Below are 24,472 nucleotides of genomic sequence, written 5' to 3' on the forward strand. Positions count from 1 at the left end.
CTATATATATATATATATGCGATATATACATGCATACATACATACATAATATGTTTATTTTCAGTAAAATATATGTATGACGAGAAGTTGAAAAAGAAGAATTTACGATTATTGGTCTACATGACTATTTTTCTTTCTTTAATTTCATATAGTAACTACTGGTCATGCCATTGAGCTTTCCATGACTATATGTATACATACAATGTGTGTGTATATATATATATATATATACATTACTATATATGTATATATATATGTATTGATAAGTAACGAGATGAAATTGTATATACCTATTCGATACCACAGACAATAATCTACCGTTTCTTTTAGAATTTAGAGGCAAACATACATTTACATAGTATACCTTGTAGAATTCACATAAAATATAATAATATAAATATAAAATTGGTACATATATATACATATATTATCTACATGAATACATTTAATTGCCACACACACACACACACACACACACACAATATATATATATATGAATATATATGTATGTATATTGATATTGAAAATGGTCAAATTTAATGCAATACGTACTAAGAAAGAGAAATATGATAATGACAGTTGTGCAGAGTGGCAGTGCCGATGTTGGTGAAAACTTGTAATAATTTCGACTGGCTTTTCTTTAATTTCTCTCCCATAAGTTTAATTGAAAAGGAAAGGGCAAATATTAACTGCAACAACAGAAATAATAATGTTGTTCATTGATGTGTTGCCATTTTGCGAAGTAATGATCGTATTCTAAAATATGACACTGTGTGGATTTGGAAGCTTTTTAGTAAACAATTCCCTAAAAAAAACGTATTTAGCATGAATAAAAATTTAATATTTATAAAAACGATTACACACCAAAACAGTTTCATAACTATTCAAGCAGCTAACTGATGTTTCTGTCTATTCTGGATCATTCGTTAGTTTGTCAAGTCGTATCTATAGACGATTAATAATTACAACTCAATTCCGGCACTGCCAGCATTACTTTACTGAAATTTGAAAACACATCGACTTTGTTGTCGTTACCATTGAATAAAAAAATTGTATTGTGACAAAGTTCCATCCATAATAAATAAATAAAAATATTATACAGTTAGGCCGACTTTTCCGCCAGTTCGTGCCTTTTTTCATCTGGGAGAGTGCAGTTTTGGAATGCCGTACGATTAGTATAGGCCATACTGAAGATATTCTAAAGAAACTAAAGATTGCAGTAAAACAGATTAAAGAAATAAATGAACATGTAGGATTATTGATACATACTTCAGAAGGTTATAGTAAAACAAAATTTTCTCAAACGTAACATTCAATAATGTATTACAAATGTTGATATTGACTGTGCACTTGTAAGTAATGACACTTTAAACTATGCTGCGCATTTGTTAATTATGCCTCATGTCTTGCCGAATTATACTTCTCGTTGACAATAATTCTGTCATGATATTCAGTTCTGTAAATTTTTCTACGATGTCTTGCCAGCCTATCATTCCAAATACAAAAAGAAGCCCGTGGTCAAGAAGCAGCTCTAATAAAATAAGCAAGAATTCAACGTTTGGATACCTTATAAGGTGAAAGTACGAAAATACTCCCCGGATCTTGTAAAACTTTTTGCGATAAGTCCAATGCAAATATTATCGTAAATAAATTACATTGAATGTTTTGCTCGAGCATTGAACACAATTAGGGAGAATCACTCAATTTTTTAATTTTCATCTCATCCTTTGTATGTTACTAATGGACGTAGGTCTCAAGACATTTAGTGTAAATAATATCATTCATATACTAACTTACATTGAGGTTTTCATTCTTCGACTAAATTATCTATGAATATATTTTTACCACAAATACAAGTTGTGGTAGCAGATGTTTCAATTGATGAATGAAAATTCATACACAGAATCTTCTTGTTACTTGACTAGTAACTATTAGTAAGAACTAATCGATATTACATTATTTGATAAGCAAATGTAATTTTAGAAAGCTACGAACTTTGATGAAACTTATATACAACATAATCGAGGTATTGAATGATGACAATAAAAGTATTATACCCGATCCAATACAGGTAACTTAGTTCAATCGGGCTGATGTAACGATAATAATGAGAGGCTGCGAATAAGATTAAATGTAATAGTACAATAATTGCCAAATTGATAATTCTACGTGTATTGTAGAGTTTGTTAGCTAACCAGCTCTGGCAAAATATGGAGTCGGCGCCTAGATTGTAGCTTAAATAGTATACCCAAGAATTTGAAATTGAATTGACTATAAAAGATAAAACTTGCTTTCAAGTTTCTGATGGAGATTTAGACACTCTACTTATGATCTTTCAATTTTGGCTACTTTTTGCACTAATGAAAATATGAACACACAGCTTGTTCCGCACGATATCTTTTGACGTTATTACGAGGAGGTATTCTTGACACTTCTATTAAAATGTATAAGTAACGCCTAAGACTCCCCTAGTATTCGAGTAAGTGGTAATTATATCAAATATGCAGATATGCAATTTAACAATATTGCTGGATACAACATTTACATGCAGCATCACACGATTGATACTCAGTATTTAGATAATATAAAAATGTTGATCTGAGCTATTGAGTTGAATGATCGCATGATAAAAAGACCGTGAAAAACTGGCACCCAAAACCGTACTCTACCACAATGTAATGGTGGCGTGTTATTATATTAATTGTATTATAATATAATATTGTCAGAAAATGTTAATATTATCATCATTTAAAGATGCGTAAATAAAAGAAAAGAGAAAAACAACCAAATATAACATCTCCAACCAACACAATAATATGAATGCATCTATATAACAGTTGTTTATTTTTTCATTTTGTCTTGACAACAAAAAAAGATCAGTTATCCAATCTTTTTGGAAGAATGAGTTTATCAAGGCAGTTCCCATTGTTTACAAACATAGTTCAGAAATTTCTAATACGATTTTGTAAGTTTCAGGGAAAAAATAACACTCGATATTATTAGAGTTATAAAAAAGTATTTTATTACAAAGCAACGACTAAGTCAGTTCCATGATATTCAGGAAGATCCAACTGATATTCGAACGCTAATTTTTTTGGAACAAATCTCCCTCCTAAGTAATGATATTTTCCTTTGAAACTACGAGCGCAGAGCTTTGGCGCAGTCAATGATATCAACATTTCAGGGTTAATATCGCCTTCAGACGGGCCAGTTTCAACGTTCCAACCAGATGGAATGTCGACGCTGCATATAGGGACATTTGCATTTTTGAGAACGTTCATTATTTCTTTGAAACTTTCTCTGACGGGTGGCTTAAAGCTAAATCCGAACAAAGCATCGACGATGAGCAGGTATTCGTTTAACGGTCTCAAGTCTGAAATCTTTTCCACCAGAGGAATGCCGTTCTCGATGCATTGATGGGTCAAATTTTGATACAGTTCATTTTTCGTCTTCTTTGGATAGTAAATTTCAGGCTCGTAGCCAAACAATTTTAAATGTCGACTGCATACCAGACCATCTCCTCCGTTATTTCCTGGACCGCAACACACGAGTACAGAATTTGAAGAATTTGTTCGCAAAGGATAACATTTTGCTATTGCAATGGCGCAACTTTGGCCAGCTAATTCCATCAGCTGATCGACGCTGAATTTGTATTTTTCAAATAAATCCTTATCGATGTTTATCGCCTCCGTTTGTCCCAAAAACTTAACCATTTTTCGCCCTTTCGTGCAGTCACGTAATAAATTGTTTTTCGTATAATTGATAAATTTTACCGTTGATCCATGTATACGAAACCCACTTATCAATGACTTCAGCATTTCATGTTTCATTCATCAAGTTATGATGTATTTTTTCTTACTATTTTGTTATCGCTTTGTTGTGTCATATGGCCACGTGATTAATCAATTAGCGTACTTGCGCTTGTGACAAAATCAGTGTTCCAAAACCATAGTAATATTGGATCGAAATTGGACTTCACAGAGGCCGCCACCATAGAAATAAATCACGATGTTAATCATTACACGCAGTGTTGAGTTATGCTTATACGTTATTTTTATAGTATATGACTAATAAGGCACCTTCTTATTTTCAGAAGCGCGAGGTATTAAGTCCACGCAGTTTTCTATGTTACGTAAAATGTGTACCGTACAATAACGATCATTAATGCTTAAACCTCTCGCTAACCAGTCTTCGGTTCGAAACAAAATGCGAGTTCAATTTTATACGAATTATGTGAAAAAGACTGGCGATGCAGCTGATGTGAGAAAATGGGATGCATTGCCGCATAATTCGTATAGAATCGCAGACAGCTTTTGTTTTGGGCCGAAAACAAATTAGCTGGAAGGTTAAGGTATTCGTGCATTTTAATTTTGGTTTCACATATCACGGAAATGGGGGTTCAAGAGATTTTTAAAATGAAATTCTAAAATCATTTAATAATCATTCTAATATACCCATTTTTGGTGCTTATTTCAATTATGAATAACAAAAAGATTTTAATGTACTATTTGTTATTTTAATACACCCCATGTTTCGATTCATTCAGTTTTACGATGAACACATACGGAAATTGATTGGCGTCGCGCTATGGGCTGAAATTCTGATTCATTGCGAACGTAATCGATTGCGGACAAAAATTAGCTCTTGCAGAATCAATTTCCTTGTGTGTACGGTATATTCTACGTATTAGGTAGTACCAACCAGACTTGTTTTCCGTTGGCATTCCCGTCTACTCCAGATTGTTCGTGAGATTTCCACGCATTGCAGTCAGGGATTTTACGCAGATTTTCTTGCCATATTATTCGAGCACACCTCACTATGAACTTTCGTTAAACTCGGTACTTGTGGATTATAGGTATATATTCGGAAACTTTAAAGAGATCAATCACTTACATACAAATATTATCGTATTGATTACATAATGGTAATTTCACTACCGTTAAATTTACTAACAGTTAAAGCATTTGAAAGCACTGAACGCGTCAGGGTTGAATTACGCACGTCCGAACTTGTTGACGTTCGACCGAGTTCTGTTCGCTATTATCAAGTGCCACTTCGGGAAAACTCGAGCGCTCGGCGCTCTTCGTAAACCGGAATATGCCCGGAATAGTTCATCATTGTCGATCCAGAAAATGACAATAAATAATACAAACAATCAGTTATAGAATATATTCGTAATGTTTTCTCCAATATGATTTCATCGGTTTTAATTGCTTGTGGTTGCTAGAACGGAAAATTGATTTTCTGAAGTTAAAAATATTTTTATGTCCACAAAAATTTTCAGTTTTACTACCAAGACGAATGAAAAATCGACGGTCTTGTCTATTTTGTTCTTATTTAACATCCATTCTTAGTTACACGTAAAATGGCAAGATGGTGTTCACCGACAATTTAAAAAAAATTTTTAAAATTTAGATGACCTAGCCAGTTAGCCATTCTAGTCCTTTTTTTTTAGAAAGACAACAAATCGACTACTTTGTAGCTCTTCAGAGGAAGTCCCCCACAAATAGGATTTGCGATATGTGCACATATAGGGACTTCTTGACTCATGTGAATTTCGCACTCGCCTTCGGTCCGTGCGGTACTTTACGCTCTTCAAGAAATCCCTACTTTATGCGCTCATTCCATGAAAGTAAATATTTCCCACTACCAAACAATAGATTTATATTGAAATTGCGTTACAATTCAAACATAATAAAATAAAAATGATCGATCCGCAGACACATATTCATAACAATAGAATCGATAATTCGGATTAATTTTCTCATCAGGCAGTACGTTTTTATTGCGAAATTTGGATTTCCCTCATCTCCGGCAATCCACCACCACAGAGTGCAAACAGCACACTGATAGATTGTTCATAGTTCATTGTTATCTTGGGCTTGAACTGTATTCTCTACATTTTCAATTTCCCCACCAGATGACACGGCTGTTGCAGAAGTGAAATGAGGAACTTTGGTGAAATGTAGCATCACTATACACCATGGTGGCGTATCAATTTCCCGCCAACTTTACTTGCCCGTTAATTAATAACAATACTTGCTTTCATACATTTATAATTGATAATTTACAAATTTGAGTATTATTTTTTAACATGGACGTAGCTGACGCGCTCGTAGGTCAGTTGAGAGTGAAGGATGAGGTCGCAATACAATGCCAAAAGTTATTTCAGGATTTCCTCGAGGAGTAAGTAACCTAAAATAAATTGACCAAAACAAACATTAGCCGGTGAACACTTGAGAAGTGAGTTATTTTAAGAACCGTTAGTTACGGCAATATCTCAAACTGTCTCAATCAGCTCATTTTTATCCTTTAACTTGATCCACAGATTCAAAGCAGATGGGGAAATCAAGTACTTGGAACCAGCAAAAGAACTTGTCAGTCCTGAACGAAGCACATTGGAAGTTTCATTTGATGATATTGAACGGTACAATCAAACTCTCGCAACAACAATTATTGAAGAATACTACAGGTAACTATTCTGAGTAAAGAATTTTTACATACGTATCAATATCTAAGAGCTTGAAAGTTTTTTAAACTCGGTTGTTGTGTGTATTTACAGAATTTACCCATACCTCTGTCAGGCAGTTTGCAACTATGTTAAAGACAGAGGTAACTTGACAAAAGATAAGGAATGCTATGTTAGCTTAATAGATGTGCCGACGAGGCACAAAGTAAGAGAATTGACAGCAGTGAAAATCGGCACCTTAATACGTATATCTGGTCAGGTTGTAAGGACACATCCTGTTCATCCAGAGTTGATTCTTGGGACATTTGTTTGTCAGGATTGTAATACTGTAATCAAGAACGTAGAGCAGCAGTTTAAAGTTAGTGAGGAATGAACACTAGCCTTGTGTTGTAAATTGAAAAGCACCGTTACTTAATGTGTTACTTTTCGCAGTTTACAAATCCTACTATTTGTCGCAATCCAGTGTGCAACAATAGGCGTAATTTTTTGCTCGACGTCGACAACTCGATCTTCATTGATTTTCAAAAAGTTAGAATTCAGGAAACCCAGGCAGAGCTGCCTAGGGGCTGCATCCCACGATCCCTTGAAATCATCTTACGAGCAGAAACTGTTGAAATGGTGCAGCCTGGGGACAGGTCTGTTTCCTTACTAGCAATTCACTCTGACAAATTTTTCTTGTGTTAAAGTTAAACCAACCTATTCTAAGGACTGGTTTGGGATTTCAACTGTTCATATTAACAATAATAATAATTACTTGAGATGTATTAGTAGATGAATTTCAGTTTGTTATGGAAATAAGATTTGATCCAGTCAACATTGAATAACTTTCACTTTTGCATTCAGATACGATTTCACTGGCACGCTTATAGTTGTGCCAGATGTGGGTGCTTTGTCACTACCTGGAGCAAAGGCTGAATTTGGATCAAGACATAAGCATGGAGATCCTTCAATCGAGGGAGTGCGAGGTCTGAAATCACTAGGCGTTAGAGATTTGACTTATAGAATGTCATTTCTGGCTTGTAGTATAACGTCTACTACTTCGCGAGTAAGTGTTGAATTGTGTGAATGCAGATAATAAAAGTATAAGAATTTTTTCTATCTAAAACTGATTCGGCTGCTAGTTTGGTGGAACGGATATGGGAATGGAGGAAATCACGCAGGAGATGATGAAGAGACAAATGTCTGACGCAGAGTGGAATAAAGTTTATGAAATGAGTCGAGACAAGAATCTCTACCAAAATCTAATATCTAGTTTGTTCCCATCCGTCCATGGAAACGATGAAGTGAAAAAAGGAATTACCTTAATGCTGTTTGGTGGAGTTCCCAAGACAACGATAGAGGGAACATCACTGAGAGGAGACATTAACTGCTGTATTGTTGGCGATCCCAGCACAGCAAAATCCCAATTTCTAAAACAAGTCGCGGATTTTTCACCAAGAGCAATTTATACCTCAGGAAAAGCTTCCAGTGCCGCTGGTTTGACGGCTGCTGTAGTCAGGGATGAAGAGTCCTCTGACTTTGTTATCGAAGCTGGAGCCTTGATGCTCGCGGATAATGGAATTTGTTGCATCGATGAGTTTGACAAAATGGATCCTAGAGATCAAGTCGCAATTCACGAAGCCATGGAGCAACAGACAATATCGATAGCCAAGGTAGAATATGGTTTTCTTTTTATCTGCGATTCTTAATTTATTTTTACGTCTGTTACTATTTTTTTTTAATTTGCTTCTATAGGCCGGTGTCAGAGCGACGTTGAATGCACGAACGTCTATCTTGGCTGCAGCGAATCCAATTGGTGGACGTTACGACAGGTCGAAATCCTTACAACAGAACGTATATCTGACAGCCCCTATAATGTCTCGTTTCGATTTATTTTTTATTCTGATTGACGAGTGCAATGAAATTGTTGATAACGCTATAGCCAGAAAAATTATTGATCTGCACAGTAACAATGTGATTACCATCGAATGTATCTATACTCAAGAGGAAATTTTGCGATATATTAATTTTGCAAAGCATTTCAAACCAATTATCAATCAGGTAATGTGATCATACTACGAAATATGAGTTATATCATTTTCGTTACTTGTTGCTATTTTCTAGCCACAATACATACGTATGATCGTAAAAAAAATTTTTTTGGGACATTTAACAATTTGCTATTCAATAATTAACAGGAAGCAGCAGAGTTATTGATAGAGGTCTATACTACCTTACGGCAAAGAGAAGGAGGCAGTTCAGGAAAATCTACTTGGCGAGTCACTGTGCGTCAGTTGGAAAGTCTCGTACGGTTATCAGAGGCACTGGCAAAGCTGGAATGTGGAGATGAAGTCACAACAAGACACGTGAAGGAAGCGAAAAGATTATTAAGCAAGAGTATCATCAGAGTCGAACAACCAGATGTCGATCTTGATGAAGATAATAATTATCCAAATGGACAAGATGGTATGAGAATGGATATCGATGACGCGCCTCCTCTAATGGCTGCACTCAATGATTTGGATAATGGTGAAGCTACTAACATCGATGATTCCGGTAAATTTGGGTACCCCCTGTCAAAATGGGTGGAATGCCTCCTTTCTGGAATGTTAAAATGAACTTATGCTAACATTTCTGGAGTACTTAAGGGGTAACACCACTGCAAAACTCTAAAAAATTCGCCATTTTTTTTGGATAGAAGAAAGGGTAACAAGATCATAATATTTTAAGAAGTTATTAGGCATAAATATAATACAAAAAATTATTATCAACAAATATTCAAAAATGTCAACACTGACGCCATTCTCGCGAGTGGTGTAAATTTGAATCTGAAAGAAAATGATAAAAAATCTACACCTTTATAGCCAGAGAAATAGGTACGGGATTTTAAAAATAATGATTTTTGCGTGATTTGCGAGTATATGAATAAAAGACGTCAGATTTTTGACAAAAAAGGGCAATCATTTGTTAATAAAACACACGAAAAAAATAAGTTAAAATGGATTAAAATCGTCTAGCTGAATATATTTCTCGATCAATATTTTATCATATACTAGACAAAATCGAGTAGTTGTGTATATTCCGATATCAATGTATTAAAATATTAATATTGAAATATACTCAGCTACTTGATCTCATCCCTGTAAAAATGATAGTTTTCAAGTTATGTATAGTTTATGCCAAGATATCGGAAGATATTAATATGGCCCAACCTTATCATAAGTACTCCAAAACTGATAGCCTAAGTTCATTTCATCTCTCCGGAAGAGGCGCATTTTACCTATCTCACGGGTTTTATATATTATTTTTTTTTTTTCACTTTATACCTATATTACTCTTTATCGCCATTCTTGTAACCAGTTACGGACATCTATTTTTGTTTTACACAATTATTTGGTTATCGCAGGCATGGTTAGAACAATTAGGCTATCAAAATTTGGATTGAATATTTTTGTATTCCAGAAACCACGAAGGGAATCTCACAACCTTCGCAAGAGCCTGTTAAAAAAAAACTGACCCTTTCCTTTGAGGAGTATAAAAATCTCTCAAATATGTTGGTCGTCTATATGCGGACAGAAGAGAATCGAATTGAAAGTGAAGGTTGGTACATTATTTTGAGGAAGCATTTGATACTCAATGGCAACAACAAAATAATGTTGATAAAAAATTGTAAAATTATTTTCGTATGCAGCGTCAAAAATGTCGAAGATATTTCAAAGCTTTCTAGGAATGATACTACTGAACTTTTTTTCCATATAGATGGAGACAAGGAGGGAATCAGGAAATCGGAATTGGTTGCTTGGTATCTCGATAAAGTCCAAGAGCAAATTGAATCTGAAGATGAATTATTGGAGCGAAAAGGCCTCATTGAAAAAATTATCGACCGGCTTATGTATCATGTATGTTTCTTCTTTACACATATTGCGTATCTGCCTACGGAAAAAAAGAATAAAAACAACAATGACTAATGTGATACAATAAAACTTTATATTATAGGACCAAATCATAATTCCTCTGACGACAGCGAATCTGGCATCTAAAGGCAAGCACCGTGAAGAAGAAGAGGAAGAAGATCCCTTGCTTGTCGTACATCCAAATTATATTCTCGACCCTTGATATTTATTCACAGTAATAGCCAAGAAAAGCGACTGCATTCAAACTTTCATAACGTACCTTAAAATTGCTATGTATTCCTAGACCAAGAAGTGATGGTCGTTCAAATAAGTATTTGATTTCGTGCCTTCTGAGCGGCAATACAAATGTACAAAATGCGCGACTCAAAAATATTCCAAACTATCATAATCTCCATCTACTACAGTAGTTTTACATTCATCCCAATTCACTATTGTTCAACTATTGATCTTTTATACAATTTATAAAAATTTACAAAAACGGATTTTTTACAAAATGTATCGTGTGTACTTCATTACATTTAATCCTAGTCGAACGAATCTACTAAAACATTATGCTCGTACAAATCGGAGCCTTGACCTGCCTTCAGTTTTCATACGAGCATTGTTTTTATCGTCCAATTAGCGAAGCTGTATTAATACTGACAATGAGTCTAAACAATCGGTGTACGGTGATCCAATTGCTGGGCGAGTTAAGAGCGCTGAACCGGCTGAACTAAGGTTTAATTCAAAATTTGAGGGCTACGAAACTGCTTATATTCGTTTACGAAAAATATTGCGGTGCATTTTAAATTTATTGAGTACCAACCGCTTAATTTTTTCGTCTTTACCGGAATGATCTAAATTCAGTTCCGCAGAGTGTTTAAGTATGCAAGGAGTAAAGTTTCGTAAGCCGGTTCATATATTTAAAAAAAACTTTGTATTCAGTTCATCGTGTACTGTGGTAGGGTATTTAAACGCATTTACGTAAGATATCGACAGCTACCACTTGCATAACTAAAATACGCGCGTAGCGCGTGTTTTGACAGTAGGAGGAATATAACTTTACTGGGCTAATCGCAAGCAACGTGGATCAGTCTGGATCTAAACTATCATGTCTATAAGGAGACGGCAGGTATAGTACATCAAGTTAAAATTTGTACATCAGTATCATCAGAAGTTTAATATCATGTTTTAGGTACTAACTATACAGTATCATTGCGGGATCCCAACTTCCAAACATGAACTTTTAAACGCGAGACAAATACGTGTAGCGCAATGTTTTAATTATTTGTTACCACGTGTAGAATTTTCCGCAATTCCGCCAAAAGACAAGAGTTTGTTTTGGAAAATTGAAATTATCAGTCTTTAAAGTAGACTCCGTAATTAAGAAACAATTTCTTCGAATTAACACTAAAGTTGCAAAGTAACGTGTGAAAATATTTAGAAAAACGAATAGCAGATAAACTGCAAATTCGGGATATCCTTGGCTTATAAATCAATAGCTTAAATTTCATCACGCGGTGTTTAAACCCATTGTGAAAAACGTCTTATTTAACGGGCTTGACCAGTAATGTCGCATCCTATATTCACTCGTAATATTTTCATACGTGTATTAATTAATTTTGTACCCGTAAAAATGGTCTACATTCATTGGGGATAAAAGCATGCTAGTCCTAATTCCAAACTCTGAAGGTTTCATTGATTACTCGAAACAAGTTTTGAAAAAAAAATCATTTCTTTTTTGATCACGTATCAATTGTCAGTTTGTTGAGGTTTAATTTTTTTTATATCTGATCCTGAAAGTAAAATCTCCGAGATATGTAATTTATTTTTTCTCTAAATTCTAAAATTCCAAAATTTTACCAACAAAAGAATCGACATAAGTCACGTGTGAGACATAATATTTATTTACTATCGCTCTTATATCTGTAAAAACGAAACACTATTATCTGTAATGAGGAATCTATCTTGTCCGATGCGCATCGAGCGTACTAATAATAATTCAAATTTACCGCGAGTCTGACGATTAATTTGTACGTACACGCTAAGCAGATATTTAGTATTAGAAAGCTGATGTGAATTGCAGCTAAAAAATTATAAGCAAACAAAAGTTTGGTCAAGATTCTGTGATTCAAGGATCAATAATCGCACTTGAAAGATATTATTCAAAAACTAACAGTGAAAAGACGATGTATAGTAATTATAATTCATTCGTGCTTTAAATATGGGTGTGCAATTTTAAGTGAGATTATAAAATTCCCACGTGATTTTCTTTATTCCCTTAGGAGCAACAACAATGGGTTGCCTTCGTCGGAGATTTTTCCATCCTCAGGGATTTTCTGTCAAAGAAAAGATATCGCTCGCCTTGGATCGTACTTAAGTTCTTGGATGTTCTTTTCAGGGGCTATGGACAGGTAGGAACAAATAAAATATGTATCGAGATGCACGATCGTATAAAAATGGATTCTAATCGTCGTTTGTAAGTTTTAGAAACAACTATTATTTCCATTTAAAAATTTTCATTTTTATACGATACAATTGGCATCTCGTGAGCTTGACTGATGCAAATCCTTTTAAAAGCTAATGATTTTGTTAAAAAATTCCTACTCGTATCAGACGTACTTTGTTTACGTATTCGATTGATTAATTTTTTCCGTTCCTGATGAATTCCGTTGACGTATGCAAAATTTTTGTTGAGCGTGCGAGACCGTTGACGGTATTAAAATCGATTCCGATTCGGAATTTCTAACTCTCTTGTTCACCGTCTGGAAATTGTGCCCGCGCGGAACGAAACCGTCAACTCTCGGCCTTGACTGAATGTCGATAATACCTATCTCCTTTATAAGTTATGGGTATCGGGCACGGTTGATATTCCAAGACAATTATGATCGATGCCAGTATGCCTATTACATACATATGTATATACACATACATATGTACGTGTAGTACCTGACGTTTTCCGTTCGTATACTCGACGAATGTTTGTTCTTGAAACAGCAGCCGTTTCCACTCACCCATTGCTATACGTATACGTCAAGTATGATTTCATCGTGTATACAAGCCGTTCACCCGTGATTTATGTATACAAAGACACGTATTTTATATTTAGCGATGAAAGTTTTTTTGCAAAATCAAATAATAAAGAATTATCAATCAACATTTTCATGGGAATTAGTTTTTTTCACATTGTTTTACGTTAGATTTAAAACAGGGCAACTTATAGATGCGAAAGATTTTCAACTTCTTGACCAAAAACACATTTTCAAACATCGAACGGGTGAATTGGAATAGCTTAGCACACGCGCTGACATTGAGAATTAATCATCAAAATGTAAATGACATTAATTCATCAATCGTACTCACGTGTAACACAAACACAAAACATGACGACGCAACTGTCGTAAATATTATAATCTCCATTTCGTTATTTATAAACTAATGTCTATCCCTGTTATTCCATACTTCACCGGAAGTACGATAAATTTGCTGAGAGACAGCAATAGCAAAATGTTAATAACTACTGTATGTCTATGAAGTGACTCACGGATAATTAAAACTGGTACAGGTGGTTTCTGCCAACAATCCAATCAGCGGATTGCTAATAGCTGGTGCATTCGCATTCTTCATACCTGGGATGATGTTGATCGCCATCTGTGCTGGAACAATAGGTCTGTTGTTATCAATGGTAGGTGTATTTTGTTATTGTCACGAATATGGAATCGTATTTCATTTAATTTTGTTTGCATTCTTTCTTGAATCGTTGGCTGTGTGTATTTTCCTTACAAGATTGTAAAAATCCTAGAAATCCGTCAGTCAAGTTGTTCGACTGTATATCGAAGTCGTTGGGTCGATTAAAATCGCGTGACAGCGTAAAATTGCGTCTGTCGGTTAACGAGATACGTAATCACAAGTTTCCACTTCTTACCACTGTAAGCAATGTGGAAAAATTTCGTCGTTCATAAAAACTTATATCAAATTTACTTTCACACTGAGAGAAATTTTTAGATCCGGTTACCGCTCAGTCCATAACTATTTTCATTTTTTACCACAATCGAAAAATATAGTTCTAGGTACAAAACGAAAATTAGTTATCTAGCTCCTACCAGAAAGTCTAGTATCCGTTACTATTCTTTCTCATTACGATCACTGTTACTATATTTTCTTGCAACTGTTGCGAAAATTTAATGCTTGTGTAACAATAAATTGATATTAAAGCCTAGTTTAACTAAAAAAGTAGAGTAAACGTCACAAACTGATTTTGCGTCGCAATTATCAACAAAGGATCGACAATAGCACAAAATCGATACGCGTACCTCGTTTTTCGTAACTGCAACAATATTTAAACAGTTTTTTTTCTAACGATACCTGTTTTATTCAATTTTTCTAGTTACTGTAACAAATGAAATTTTTCTCAGTGCAGCGTTATAATCTTTCAAAATTGCCTCAAGTCTATTGCGATAAACCAGTTGCGTTACACAGCTAATTGCGGACGAGCCGCGATCTCAGCTTGAGAACGGTTTGACAGTCCTCAACCCTATTCTCTGTGGCTCGTTGACGTATACATTCAGGCCTGACATCTTGGATTCGTTCGACAGTCGTCTGTTATCACATTTATTCTTCGCGTTAATTTTCAGGTAAGAAACTAGATCCCAAATTTTTTTTCATTCTCATTATTCTGAGAGAAAAAGTTGAGCGGTTTCCTGTTTTCTGAACAAGCTGCAGATTAATTGTCGTTTGAGTGACAAAAAATGTGCATTTCGTTTAGCGTCTACTTGGCCCGAGCTCTCGGAAGTGGAAAACTTCCCTGTTTGTCGGCGCCGTGCAACGTCGTTCAACTTATACTCATATTTACCCTCGCCTCAAGAGACAGCAACGTTTCATCACTGGCTGAAACCACGACTACCGAGGTAACTGCCCGTCACTTATGACTGTAACTAAGAATTACGAAAAACAATCTATTTTCAATTAAATCGATTATTTATTTCCGTTTAATCGAGTACGATCGATTATTTTTTAAACTCGCTTAATCTACCGACTCGATTATTTTTACTCACAATCTGTTTTTGTTTTTTACTCCAGGGAGCGATGCAATGCAATATCAATTTATGTCATAAAGTATCAATTATCGTCATTGTCTTACTCATTCAGTACCTATTTCATATAATATGTAAAAAATGAATGAATATTTTCACCTAAAGTTTAAAAATATTCCGAACGAAACTATAAATTATCAAAAAACTTGTCCGCTATTAAAACTACATACTGAAATTTACGAAATTTTGTTTTCAAATGCTCCGTTTCAAAAAAATTTGAAACAATCGATTGATCGATTAATTTTTACCGATTCAATTGAGGCGTGTTCGATTATTTATCGGATTCAATTAATCGATGGCTCGATTATTATTAGCTTCAGTACCTCATCTATAAGCTACGATTATATGGATATGATTATGTCGACTAATGATAACACGCACGTGTAGCTGACATAATATGGAAGTATGCTTCCGTATTATGACAAAGTGAAGTCAGCTGCACGTGCGTATCATCATTAGCCGACATAACGATACCAGCATAATTATCACCATCGTTAACTGTAACTCTAACTTCGACCCAAAATTAAACTCTTTACACGCGTTGATTTAGAGCCGCGTCGTTTTTCGGGGTCGGGATTAGAATGTTCGCGACTCGTCAGAAAATTTTGCAAACGGTATTATTTGCAGAGTTCTTTGAAACTTCAAAGACTGGGGACACTTTTTACACACTCGCCTCGAAGTCCTGACGTTTCCCTGTTCAGTTTGCTCCCACTGTAATTTAACACCTCGCACCCCATACATCTGAAAACTTGTTTACCATGAAATTGGTCCAGTGTTCAGTACCGTATCCGGTTTCACGGTTCAGGCCCGTGATTTATCGTACAGCCAAAACAATGCGCGTACCACCTGGGTCTGTCAGTTTCGACAAGGGATCCTCTGCCAGGACGATTCCGTGTGTCGATATTCACCGAACGTTTAAAGATGCTTCCGAACTGTGCCGACATTTTAGCAGTCAAGCCGTTTTGAGTGTTTTTAAACAGATGGAGATGAAACAATAACTAGACTTTTCCGAGTGATGTGTAGCCGTTTTTTAAGCGTCTAATCAAAACATCGGACTTTATGTCGTTTCAGGCGAACGGAACTTCGGTACCTGATTTATTTTTCGAAAATTATACCCAACAAAGTATTTCAAATAACACCGATGACCACGTGAAATGGGGAATGGTAAGTGTGGTTGAAATTTCAACTTTCAAATTATATGCAGTAACCAAAATTATGACACAAAATGCGATTCGAAATTTTTTATTTCCGACAAAGCGAGAAGTTGGTTCTTTTCGATCAATAACTGATCGTTGCGATAATTCAATGATTGATATTGATGTGAATCAGCCAATTTTACGCTACGAGATTATGTAATTATTCTTAACACGTCGACGCATTATCAGTGAGAGCTTTTCACAGTAAAATTAAGGGAGATGAGCTTCATGCCGTACAATTACATGAACCTACATCAATTCAGTGGGTGAAAGGAAAAGGGGACTAAATTGACTTACACCCTTTTTCGGGAGATTCGCTTAAAAATTCCCTTTTTATTCCGCCTACGTATTGCATAAATGAGGGGAATTTCGCCATAAACCGTTAAACGCAATACAAGGTGTCCCGTTCTGAGAAAATTGATAAAATCCACTAGTTTCTATGTTTCAAAGATCCGTTTAGCATGAAAATTTGAGTACACGAAACAAATCAGTTATATGATATTATACCTCTTTATCCAACTGACAAAAATTACGCTCCAAATAAACGACGATATTTTAAAAAATCGTACGATCCGTAAAAAATTGTTATACAACAATTTCAACATATATTGCCGAGAAGCTTGCTGCGAGATTCACTGACGTTCAACAAGATACCGAATTCACTTGACCGGGTTTTTCTGTCTCATTTCAAAAATGGATTACCGCGTTATATGCCTCTTTTCCATTCGTCTCCCGAATTGCCAGACATAAAGTATTAATTTAAACCGACGCCGGGTACTGCGAGATCAACGAAAGCAACCGGGTAAAATAGGTGAAAAGCTTTCTCGCGTGTTTATTTTATGTCTGTCTGCAAACGACCCTCGGCGAAGAGGGTGTCGGAAACTTTCTCAAAACTGACGAAAATTTGAAACGTCCGTTTTCCTGCCGTCACTGGTTTTTCTCTAACAAATAACAACAATCGGTCCCTGCAGGTATTTCGCGGTATGCTGACTTCTTCCGGGCAGGCTTATGCCGCGGACAACGTGCCGGTATCTTCAATTATTTATCTCGCCATCTTGACCTACTCACCGATAACGGCAGCCTTTTCTTTCATCGGAGCAACGGTCGGCTCTCTTACGGGTTCGTACACAAGTTTGCATTGTATGGAAATAAGAAATACTCGGCAATTCTTTTATTCTTCGTCATTTATTATAGATGATATTGTTATGTATGTATCTGAGAAGAAGAAGAAGAAGAAGAAGAAGAAGAAGAATAAAAAGAAGAAGAAGATTGTTGCTAGAATTGCGAAATCCAAAAACAAACTGTAACGCGGCGCCATTCGTTGGAAAAGAATGATATAAAATTCATACTACGTTCCGTGCCTCGGTAGTGGGCTACTTTTTTCTTAATCATACTTATCGATTTTCGTGTAACTCAAGTACGCTCTGTACCAACGTTGTACAGCTTCTCTCTAGTTGAGCAATATTTCCGACCTATTTTATCGCTCTTTCAAACCTTTGCTTCTCAACGAATCCTTATATATTTTATCCGACAGAAAATTTCCTTTGAAACTATACAGGACTCCGCATCAGCATGAAAACATACAGCAACGGTATAGCTATTATACTTGAGAAAATTATGTTAGAGATTTCGTAAACATTTATAGAATTTAATACGTGAAAAAGTTAAAACGTTTTAGAGATGAATTTGGAAATTTCTTCGAACACGTCGACTCGTATCATCGCATAGTGTAATTTTATCGAAATTCACTCGGTAATTCACTAACCGTAAAAGCTTAATTAAAGTCAGTTTAACTTGCATATTCAGATTTAAACAATTTTCAAGCATTCGATATATTTTAAAGCCATAACCAAGTTTTAATCCGATACGAAAGACTGAAGAAATACGATGACAATTCGCGAAATGAAACCCAAAAAAGAAGCAGAAAAAAAAGATTGCTGCGAACAAAAAGTTTCGCGGCGGGTTTTCTCTATTACACGTATAAATTGAATCCGTCGTAGAATTTATTGAAATGATAAGCTTAAGGCGAAGAGCGTGTCGTCGACGTGGAATATCGATGAAAATACGAAGCGGACAATTACAAAAGGCTGTAAATACCAAAAAGTGGCACTTGCAGCCTTTTTTAATTCTCCTTTTCATTTATGCGTACGATGACTGGATGAGTCCGACTAAAACAGACTCCAACCACTTATTGTTGGTCTGCTGCCTCAGTGATGCAATCCCTGACGAGTCAGACGACGTTTCCTCCTCTAAGCGGTTGCACTGCTTGCTCCACGACGAATTCACTGACGTAGAGTACAGAAATGGTTCAATGGACATTGTTTTTTTAGACAAGGGCGAGGGAAAAAGCACACAAGAAATCCCGAGCATTGTCATTTGCGCCCATGATAGTGAAGACGAATGAAATAACGTACCTACTACGTAGTAACAATGAATCTGAGCATATTCGACTAACACAAGCCGATGATATTAACACAATTTGTGGAAAGATTTTATAATTAGAACGTTCGATATGATAAAACCATGGTTTTTGATGTGATTTTAACGTTTTCGTGTTCACTTTACTCACAGCTAACCAGATTCTCACAAATGTTATTTCGCAAAGAATGTTTGTTTATTCTTCTTCACCGTCACTGGTACATGAAGCACATTATACACGGGGCATTCCACGCCAAGTCCCTAAACGGTCGACTATGACATTTTTTTTATCACTTGTCTGGTTCTAAAATACACTTACGATTTCTTTCAAAATTTTGATAGTACCTAGACATGTGTAATTACACATTAGTAGTCAGATAACTAAGGTCCAATCAAAGCATATCATCAATTACGCTTAGTTGAAAGTGATTTTTCGTAAAATGTTTCAACCGACCCTGGTCTCTCCTACGGGCCATAATTCGTTTCGACAATAACGTTGATAAATAAAAGATGAACATTCCAAACGAGAATTTTTATACGCCGTTGGTGTTCGTTTCCCAATAATATGATCAAGTTACGTGAATTTAATCGATGAATTGACTTGAACGCAATTTGTGACGTCGGTTGATATCCTTTCAGGCCTGGCGCTCGGCGTCCCCATCGAAGAGGTTTACTCAGGATCCTGGGGTTACAACGCACTTCTGACAACCGGTAGCCTAGGTGGCCTCTTCTTTGTCCTCAACTTTCAAACCACGATCGCTGCAACTTTTGCCGGCATGTTTGCAACGATTCTTCAAAGCGTTCTCACTCCAGTCTTTGCCAAGGTAAGCGCCTCAAATTCAAGTCGCGGATTTCGATTGGACAAATCTCGAAAAAGACGCACCTTCTTCATTTCTTATTTTATCAAATAATGTTCCGATTGACAATGAGATATTTCTCAATTATTTACGATCGCAATGTTCAATGTTGAAGTTTCCAAACTTTGAGGCTTGGACTATGAGAAAATCCACAAAGTATGTATCCGTATGTACTGATCATTGTATATTATATATATGTGTCAGAAATTTCGTTTCTCGTCGCAAATGCAGTACGATCATTTTCGTGAAAAATGTACGGGGTCGAATGAAGCCCGCATTCGTGGCGCGAATGAGGCTGAATAATTAAAGCTTTAATCCTGAAGAATGAGGGCGCACAGTTGCCTTCTGATCATAAAGTCTACAGTACGTCTTTTCCGGTTTTATTTATAATTAAAAATTGTATCCGACCTCCTGCAGCGGGAGAAAAATTACTTTTTGTTTGTATTCTCGTCTTCGGTTTTTCTCAATTAACGAATATTCAACGCAGGCTGAAACGAGTGAAATTAAACCTATACAATCGCATAAAAAATGCAAACAATGTTCCGTACACTCACAAGAACGATATTTGAGACCGATTTACCGGTGCGCGAGTTTTAGGAAATGCATCGAAATATGGACGAAGCTAAAACATACGGAACTATAATAATATCAGAAGCAGCAGCCTTCTTTCCGATTAGAAGCAACGTTTCTGTTTCGTTATTCATACGCCCAGGTTCATTGGGTACGTACAGTTACCCTCATAAAACGAAAAGAAACGCAATCCTGCCGCGACAGACATCAGAGGCATGAGAATCGTAGAGAAGCCTCAAGTTCGGCTTAAAATTAAATTCCGTACCTTCGAGGCATGTTTTAAAAATATATACGTACCTGCTTATACATAATGCATTATATGCCCGGATTGAAACGAGAACTTTGCACAGTAGCAGACGTTGGATTAAAACCGAAAAACTCTTTACGAAGATAAGAGAAAAACGTGTCGCATGCCGTTCTTCTTGACTCGAATAATAATAAATCGTCACTGTCATCTTCAGATTGGGTTACCAGTACTTACGGTGCCTTTTGTTTTAACAACTTGGCTGTTCCTTGGAATCCAAGGATCGGAAGGTTCGGGATTCATCCGTCCGGAAACGATATCGTTCCCCGAGAAACAACGCCATGACTACATCTCTTCTCAAAGAACAGCAACGCCTCTCTCAGAGGTGAGAATATAAGTCAAATCGTCTTTGCTATATTCTCACAGGTGTCTACAAGGTAGCCAAACATCAACGGAACTTTTAGATAAAAATTCTTTCGCTGTTCCAAGTGTTATTTTCTTCCTTTCAAAGGTAGCTCAGCAGTGAAACATTTTCGATTGACATAAAATATTAAGGACCGACAAAGCTTCGAGATACAAATATTTTCCTGCCTGTTTGGTTTGACTGCATTCGACAAGTTGCTTGATATTGGTTCAAACAACGTCGAAAATTGGTGTTTTTCCAATAGCTTCGTGACATATTTTTTCTTGTACAAATTGGAAACGTATCCACATCTGTTCCGACAACATGGAGAACAAAATGATGGGTCCCGTTAAGAAAGTCTTTTGTGAAAGTGTTCGGAGTGAAACTTACAATTTAGAAATAATAGTGATAATAACTTTTCACATGCTTGTTATACTTTTTTTTGTCATCCAAACTTTTCTTTTCAAATAACTCGAGTAATAAGATTACAAACTGAAAAGGAACTTTTGTTCTTCGCCCTACAAAATCAACTCTCAAATGATTTCAAATTTTGACGAGAAAAGATTATGATTGAAAAAGCTCATTGAATTAAAAAAATTTTCTACATCTTCGGAACGAAAGTAACATACTCAACACGATTAAACCAAACATTATTTCAAACGATAATTAAAACTTTACGTCAGTCAAATAAAGTTTGAAGTTTCACCGACGCGTCCCTTTAAGAAAATATTAAAGTTAGAGCTACCGCAGTTTTGTGCCATAATAAAAAAAATTAGAGAGATTATGAAATGCACATAGATACAAAGGAGGAAACAAAATACTGTTTGCAGTATACAAATCAGGGATCCTTGTTACATACCTATATATATATATACATACGCGTCTATTATAGCTTTATACAACTGAGTAAATATAAAGGGCTGCGATTGATTGGTGGAATGAAAACCTCCAACGGAGTGGAAACAGCGAGATGGCGATTCAATTTCCTTTTTTGACACGCTGCGAGGTCGAGAAGATATAGGTATAATATGGCGGTCGATTCGACCCGACCCTGTATTATATACCTGTAAGTCAGTCGCTAGTATCCGAATGATAACGCGATTGCCGACGGTGGCAGATCTCTGAAGCGTCCTTGAAGGGTCCTTGAAATTTCGTAAAAAAAAAAAAAAAAAACATGGTCACCGATTACCGCCTCATAGGTGTATAATAATCGTGAATAAAAAAATAAACAAAGGATCTTCTGCTGTACATACATCCAGAATCGCGAGTCGAACGTCTCACTGACGACGTTCTTCTCAGTTCGAAATATCCGCAGACTACTTTTATGGAAGCCGAACTTCTTTAGGCGTCGGAAAAATAGGAAACTCGTAATATAAATCTCTTTTTACACCACGTATCGTCCAGTTATATCGCCGTGAAACTTTTGCTCTTGATCAATTGCGAAGTTTGTACTTTTATATACTTTTTCTGGTAGTTGGAAATTTCTCCGACAAAAGTAGCGGACTGTTATCGCTGTACGTTATACGTAGAATATCTTGTCTCCGAGATTATCAATGAGTTCGTGTGTACAGGCTTGAAAACTTGCTTAAATCCATACTTCTTTCATATTTTCCAGTCCGACGATTCGGAAGATGTCGACATCATCGTCGAGGCGAAACCGTCTTAACGTAATGCTCACATTCTACCGTGGAGAAGAATTCGCATATTCGTAAAACTGCTCGATATATTTAGGTGGTGAAATATTTATACAATACTTGTACGAATGAATAAGTAAAATAAAATTGTGTAATATTCGGAAAACTATTGTAACGATGAAATGTTCGATTACAAAATTAAAAATTTTACGTGCAGTTTTAAAAAAATCAATAGGTGAATGCAATATGGCGCGCGTAAATTAAAATTTCCGTCGAATCCGGGAAAAAAACTTCGCCCAGAAGTTTTTGGGGTCGCTGATTACAAATCCGAAATCAGATTTTGAAAATTCGTTATGGCAAAACCAATCAGCGAACCCGAAAATTCGTGCACAGAGTTTTTTGACCGTATTCGATAAAATGTGAAATTTTTGTCCGCCATATTGGATCTGCCATTTTGAATTTTTGATATTTGATTTTAGAAAAACCACAGAATACTACCTTGTTGTAAAAGTTGACACGGCACAATAACGTGTAACTCATAATCAGAGGAATAAAGAAGCAATGTCACGGCGTAAATAAACGTTAGAGAGAAAGCTGAGCTGTGCGTAACCTATTAATATTTGCACAAACCTACCTACACTTCCAGGTTGACATTAGGAAAGTATATTATTCATCAGTTACTCTGTACTCGGTAGAGGACAAATGAGGACCCTCGTAAAACGTTTTGTCAAGTCTCTGGAGCACGGAGTATATTCTATACAGTGACAAGTTGTTTCGGAGGATGATTGATCATTACAATCGCCTTATTATCCTGAAAGTAAAGTTTTCCGACAAAGTTCGCACAAGTTTACGTTTAAGGATGACAAGTCGTCCCGAGAATCTCTTTATGCGATCACTCGATCAACAATGATCAATAATCGCGCCGTCTCATTATTCATCGTCGATTAATTCCCTGATTTCCAGGACTTAAGAGTTACGGTACAGGATATACGTAGTTTCGACAACGTGAACCTCGACCATCAATCAACGGATCGCTCATATTTTCATTCCATTTAGATCGTGAATCTGTAACACAAGCAAACCGAGGTTCGCTCGTGCTCGGTATCCATATTTTCATTTTACCACAACGATACTTTTTACACGCCACACCGTATCGTTCATATCATTATTCTCGCACTGCTAATCGGGACGAAAACATCATCCGCTGAACACACGAGTGTAATGCAGACATTCAAACATGTATCTGGCTCGTTCTTTACCCCCGAGGGAATTCATCCCTCGAGGAAAACAGATCAAATTACGTACGCCTACGCGTATATATTGTAACGTGTAGAGAGCCAAACATCCTCCGAGTCGCTCGGCTCGCGGACTTGTAATAAGATTTAATCGACGTCTGGTACAAAATTGTTACAGCATCGTATAGAAAATTCAGCATTCTAAATCAAGGATAACTGCTGTGCATCGATTAATTTCATTTACGAAGTTGTGCATGGAATCTGTGCACACGTTATTATACAAAAACGCAAAATCAAGGTCGTCTCTGACCCAGGCGACCGACTGAAGGACGAACAATTTTTATTCGTGGGAAAAAATTGAGGTCGAGTTGCAGCGGGACGAAGTAATATCCTGCGAACGTATTCGACACATTTTGACAGAGTGCAATTTGCAACGTAAGTATTTAGACATGCAATGCATGTAATATGTATGATTGGACGA

General features: G+C 36.1%; 3 protein-coding genes across 5 annotated transcripts; 2 read left to right on the forward strand and 1 right to left on the reverse strand.

The window, feature by feature from the left end:
* Positions 1-1,147: 1,147 nt before the first annotated feature.
* On the reverse strand, positions 1,148-3,906 carry LOC124296720 (NAD(P)H-hydrate epimerase). Its single transcript, XM_046747015.1, has one exon. It carries the CDS (start codon positions 3,828-3,830, stop codon positions 3,024-3,026), a length of 807 nt encoding a protein of 268 aa, XP_046602971.1. The 5' UTR covers positions 3,831-3,906; the 3' UTR covers positions 1,148-3,023.
* A 2,079-nt stretch (positions 3,907-5,985) lies between these two features.
* On the forward strand, positions 5,986-10,856 carry LOC124296715 (DNA replication licensing factor Mcm6). The gene is made up of 11 exons (XM_046747008.1): positions 5,986-6,186; positions 6,329-6,472; positions 6,563-6,827; positions 6,902-7,104; positions 7,313-7,514; positions 7,591-8,121; positions 8,204-8,509; positions 8,647-9,004; positions 9,911-10,048; positions 10,208-10,347; positions 10,445-10,856. The coding sequence occupies exons 1-11, from the start codon at positions 6,095-6,097 to the stop codon at positions 10,562-10,564; spliced, it is 2,499 nt and encodes an 832-aa protein (XP_046602964.1). The 5' UTR covers positions 5,986-6,094; the 3' UTR covers positions 10,565-10,856.
* Positions 10,857-11,355: 499 nt separating this feature from the next.
* Positions 11,356-23,299, forward strand: LOC124296718 (urea transporter 2-like). Of its 3 annotated transcripts, none has more exons than XM_046747011.1 (10): positions 11,356-11,473; positions 12,627-12,755; positions 13,907-14,026; positions 14,821-14,975; positions 15,107-15,248; positions 16,506-16,598; positions 17,602-17,749; positions 19,688-19,872; positions 20,937-21,104; positions 22,738-23,299. In XM_046747011.1, the coding sequence occupies exons 1-10, from the start codon at positions 11,453-11,455 to the stop codon at positions 22,786-22,788; spliced, it is 1,212 nt and encodes a 403-aa protein (XP_046602967.1). In that variant the 5' UTR covers positions 11,356-11,452; the 3' UTR covers positions 22,789-23,299. The 3 variants fall into 3 exon arrangements, with proteins under 3 accessions (XP_046602967.1, XP_046602968.1, XP_046602969.1); XM_046747013.1 differs by lacking the exon at positions 11,356-11,473 and adding an exon at positions 12,422-12,537; XM_046747012.1 differs by lacking the exon at positions 20,937-21,104.
* Positions 23,300-24,472: the final 1,173 nt, after the last annotated feature.

The sequence above is a fragment of the Neodiprion virginianus genome, chromosome 1 (assembly GCF_021901495.1).
Source record: "Neodiprion virginianus isolate iyNeoVirg1 chromosome 1, iyNeoVirg1.1, whole genome shotgun sequence".
In the NCBI taxonomy this organism is placed as follows: Eukaryota; Metazoa; Arthropoda; class Insecta; order Hymenoptera; family Diprionidae; genus Neodiprion; species Neodiprion virginianus.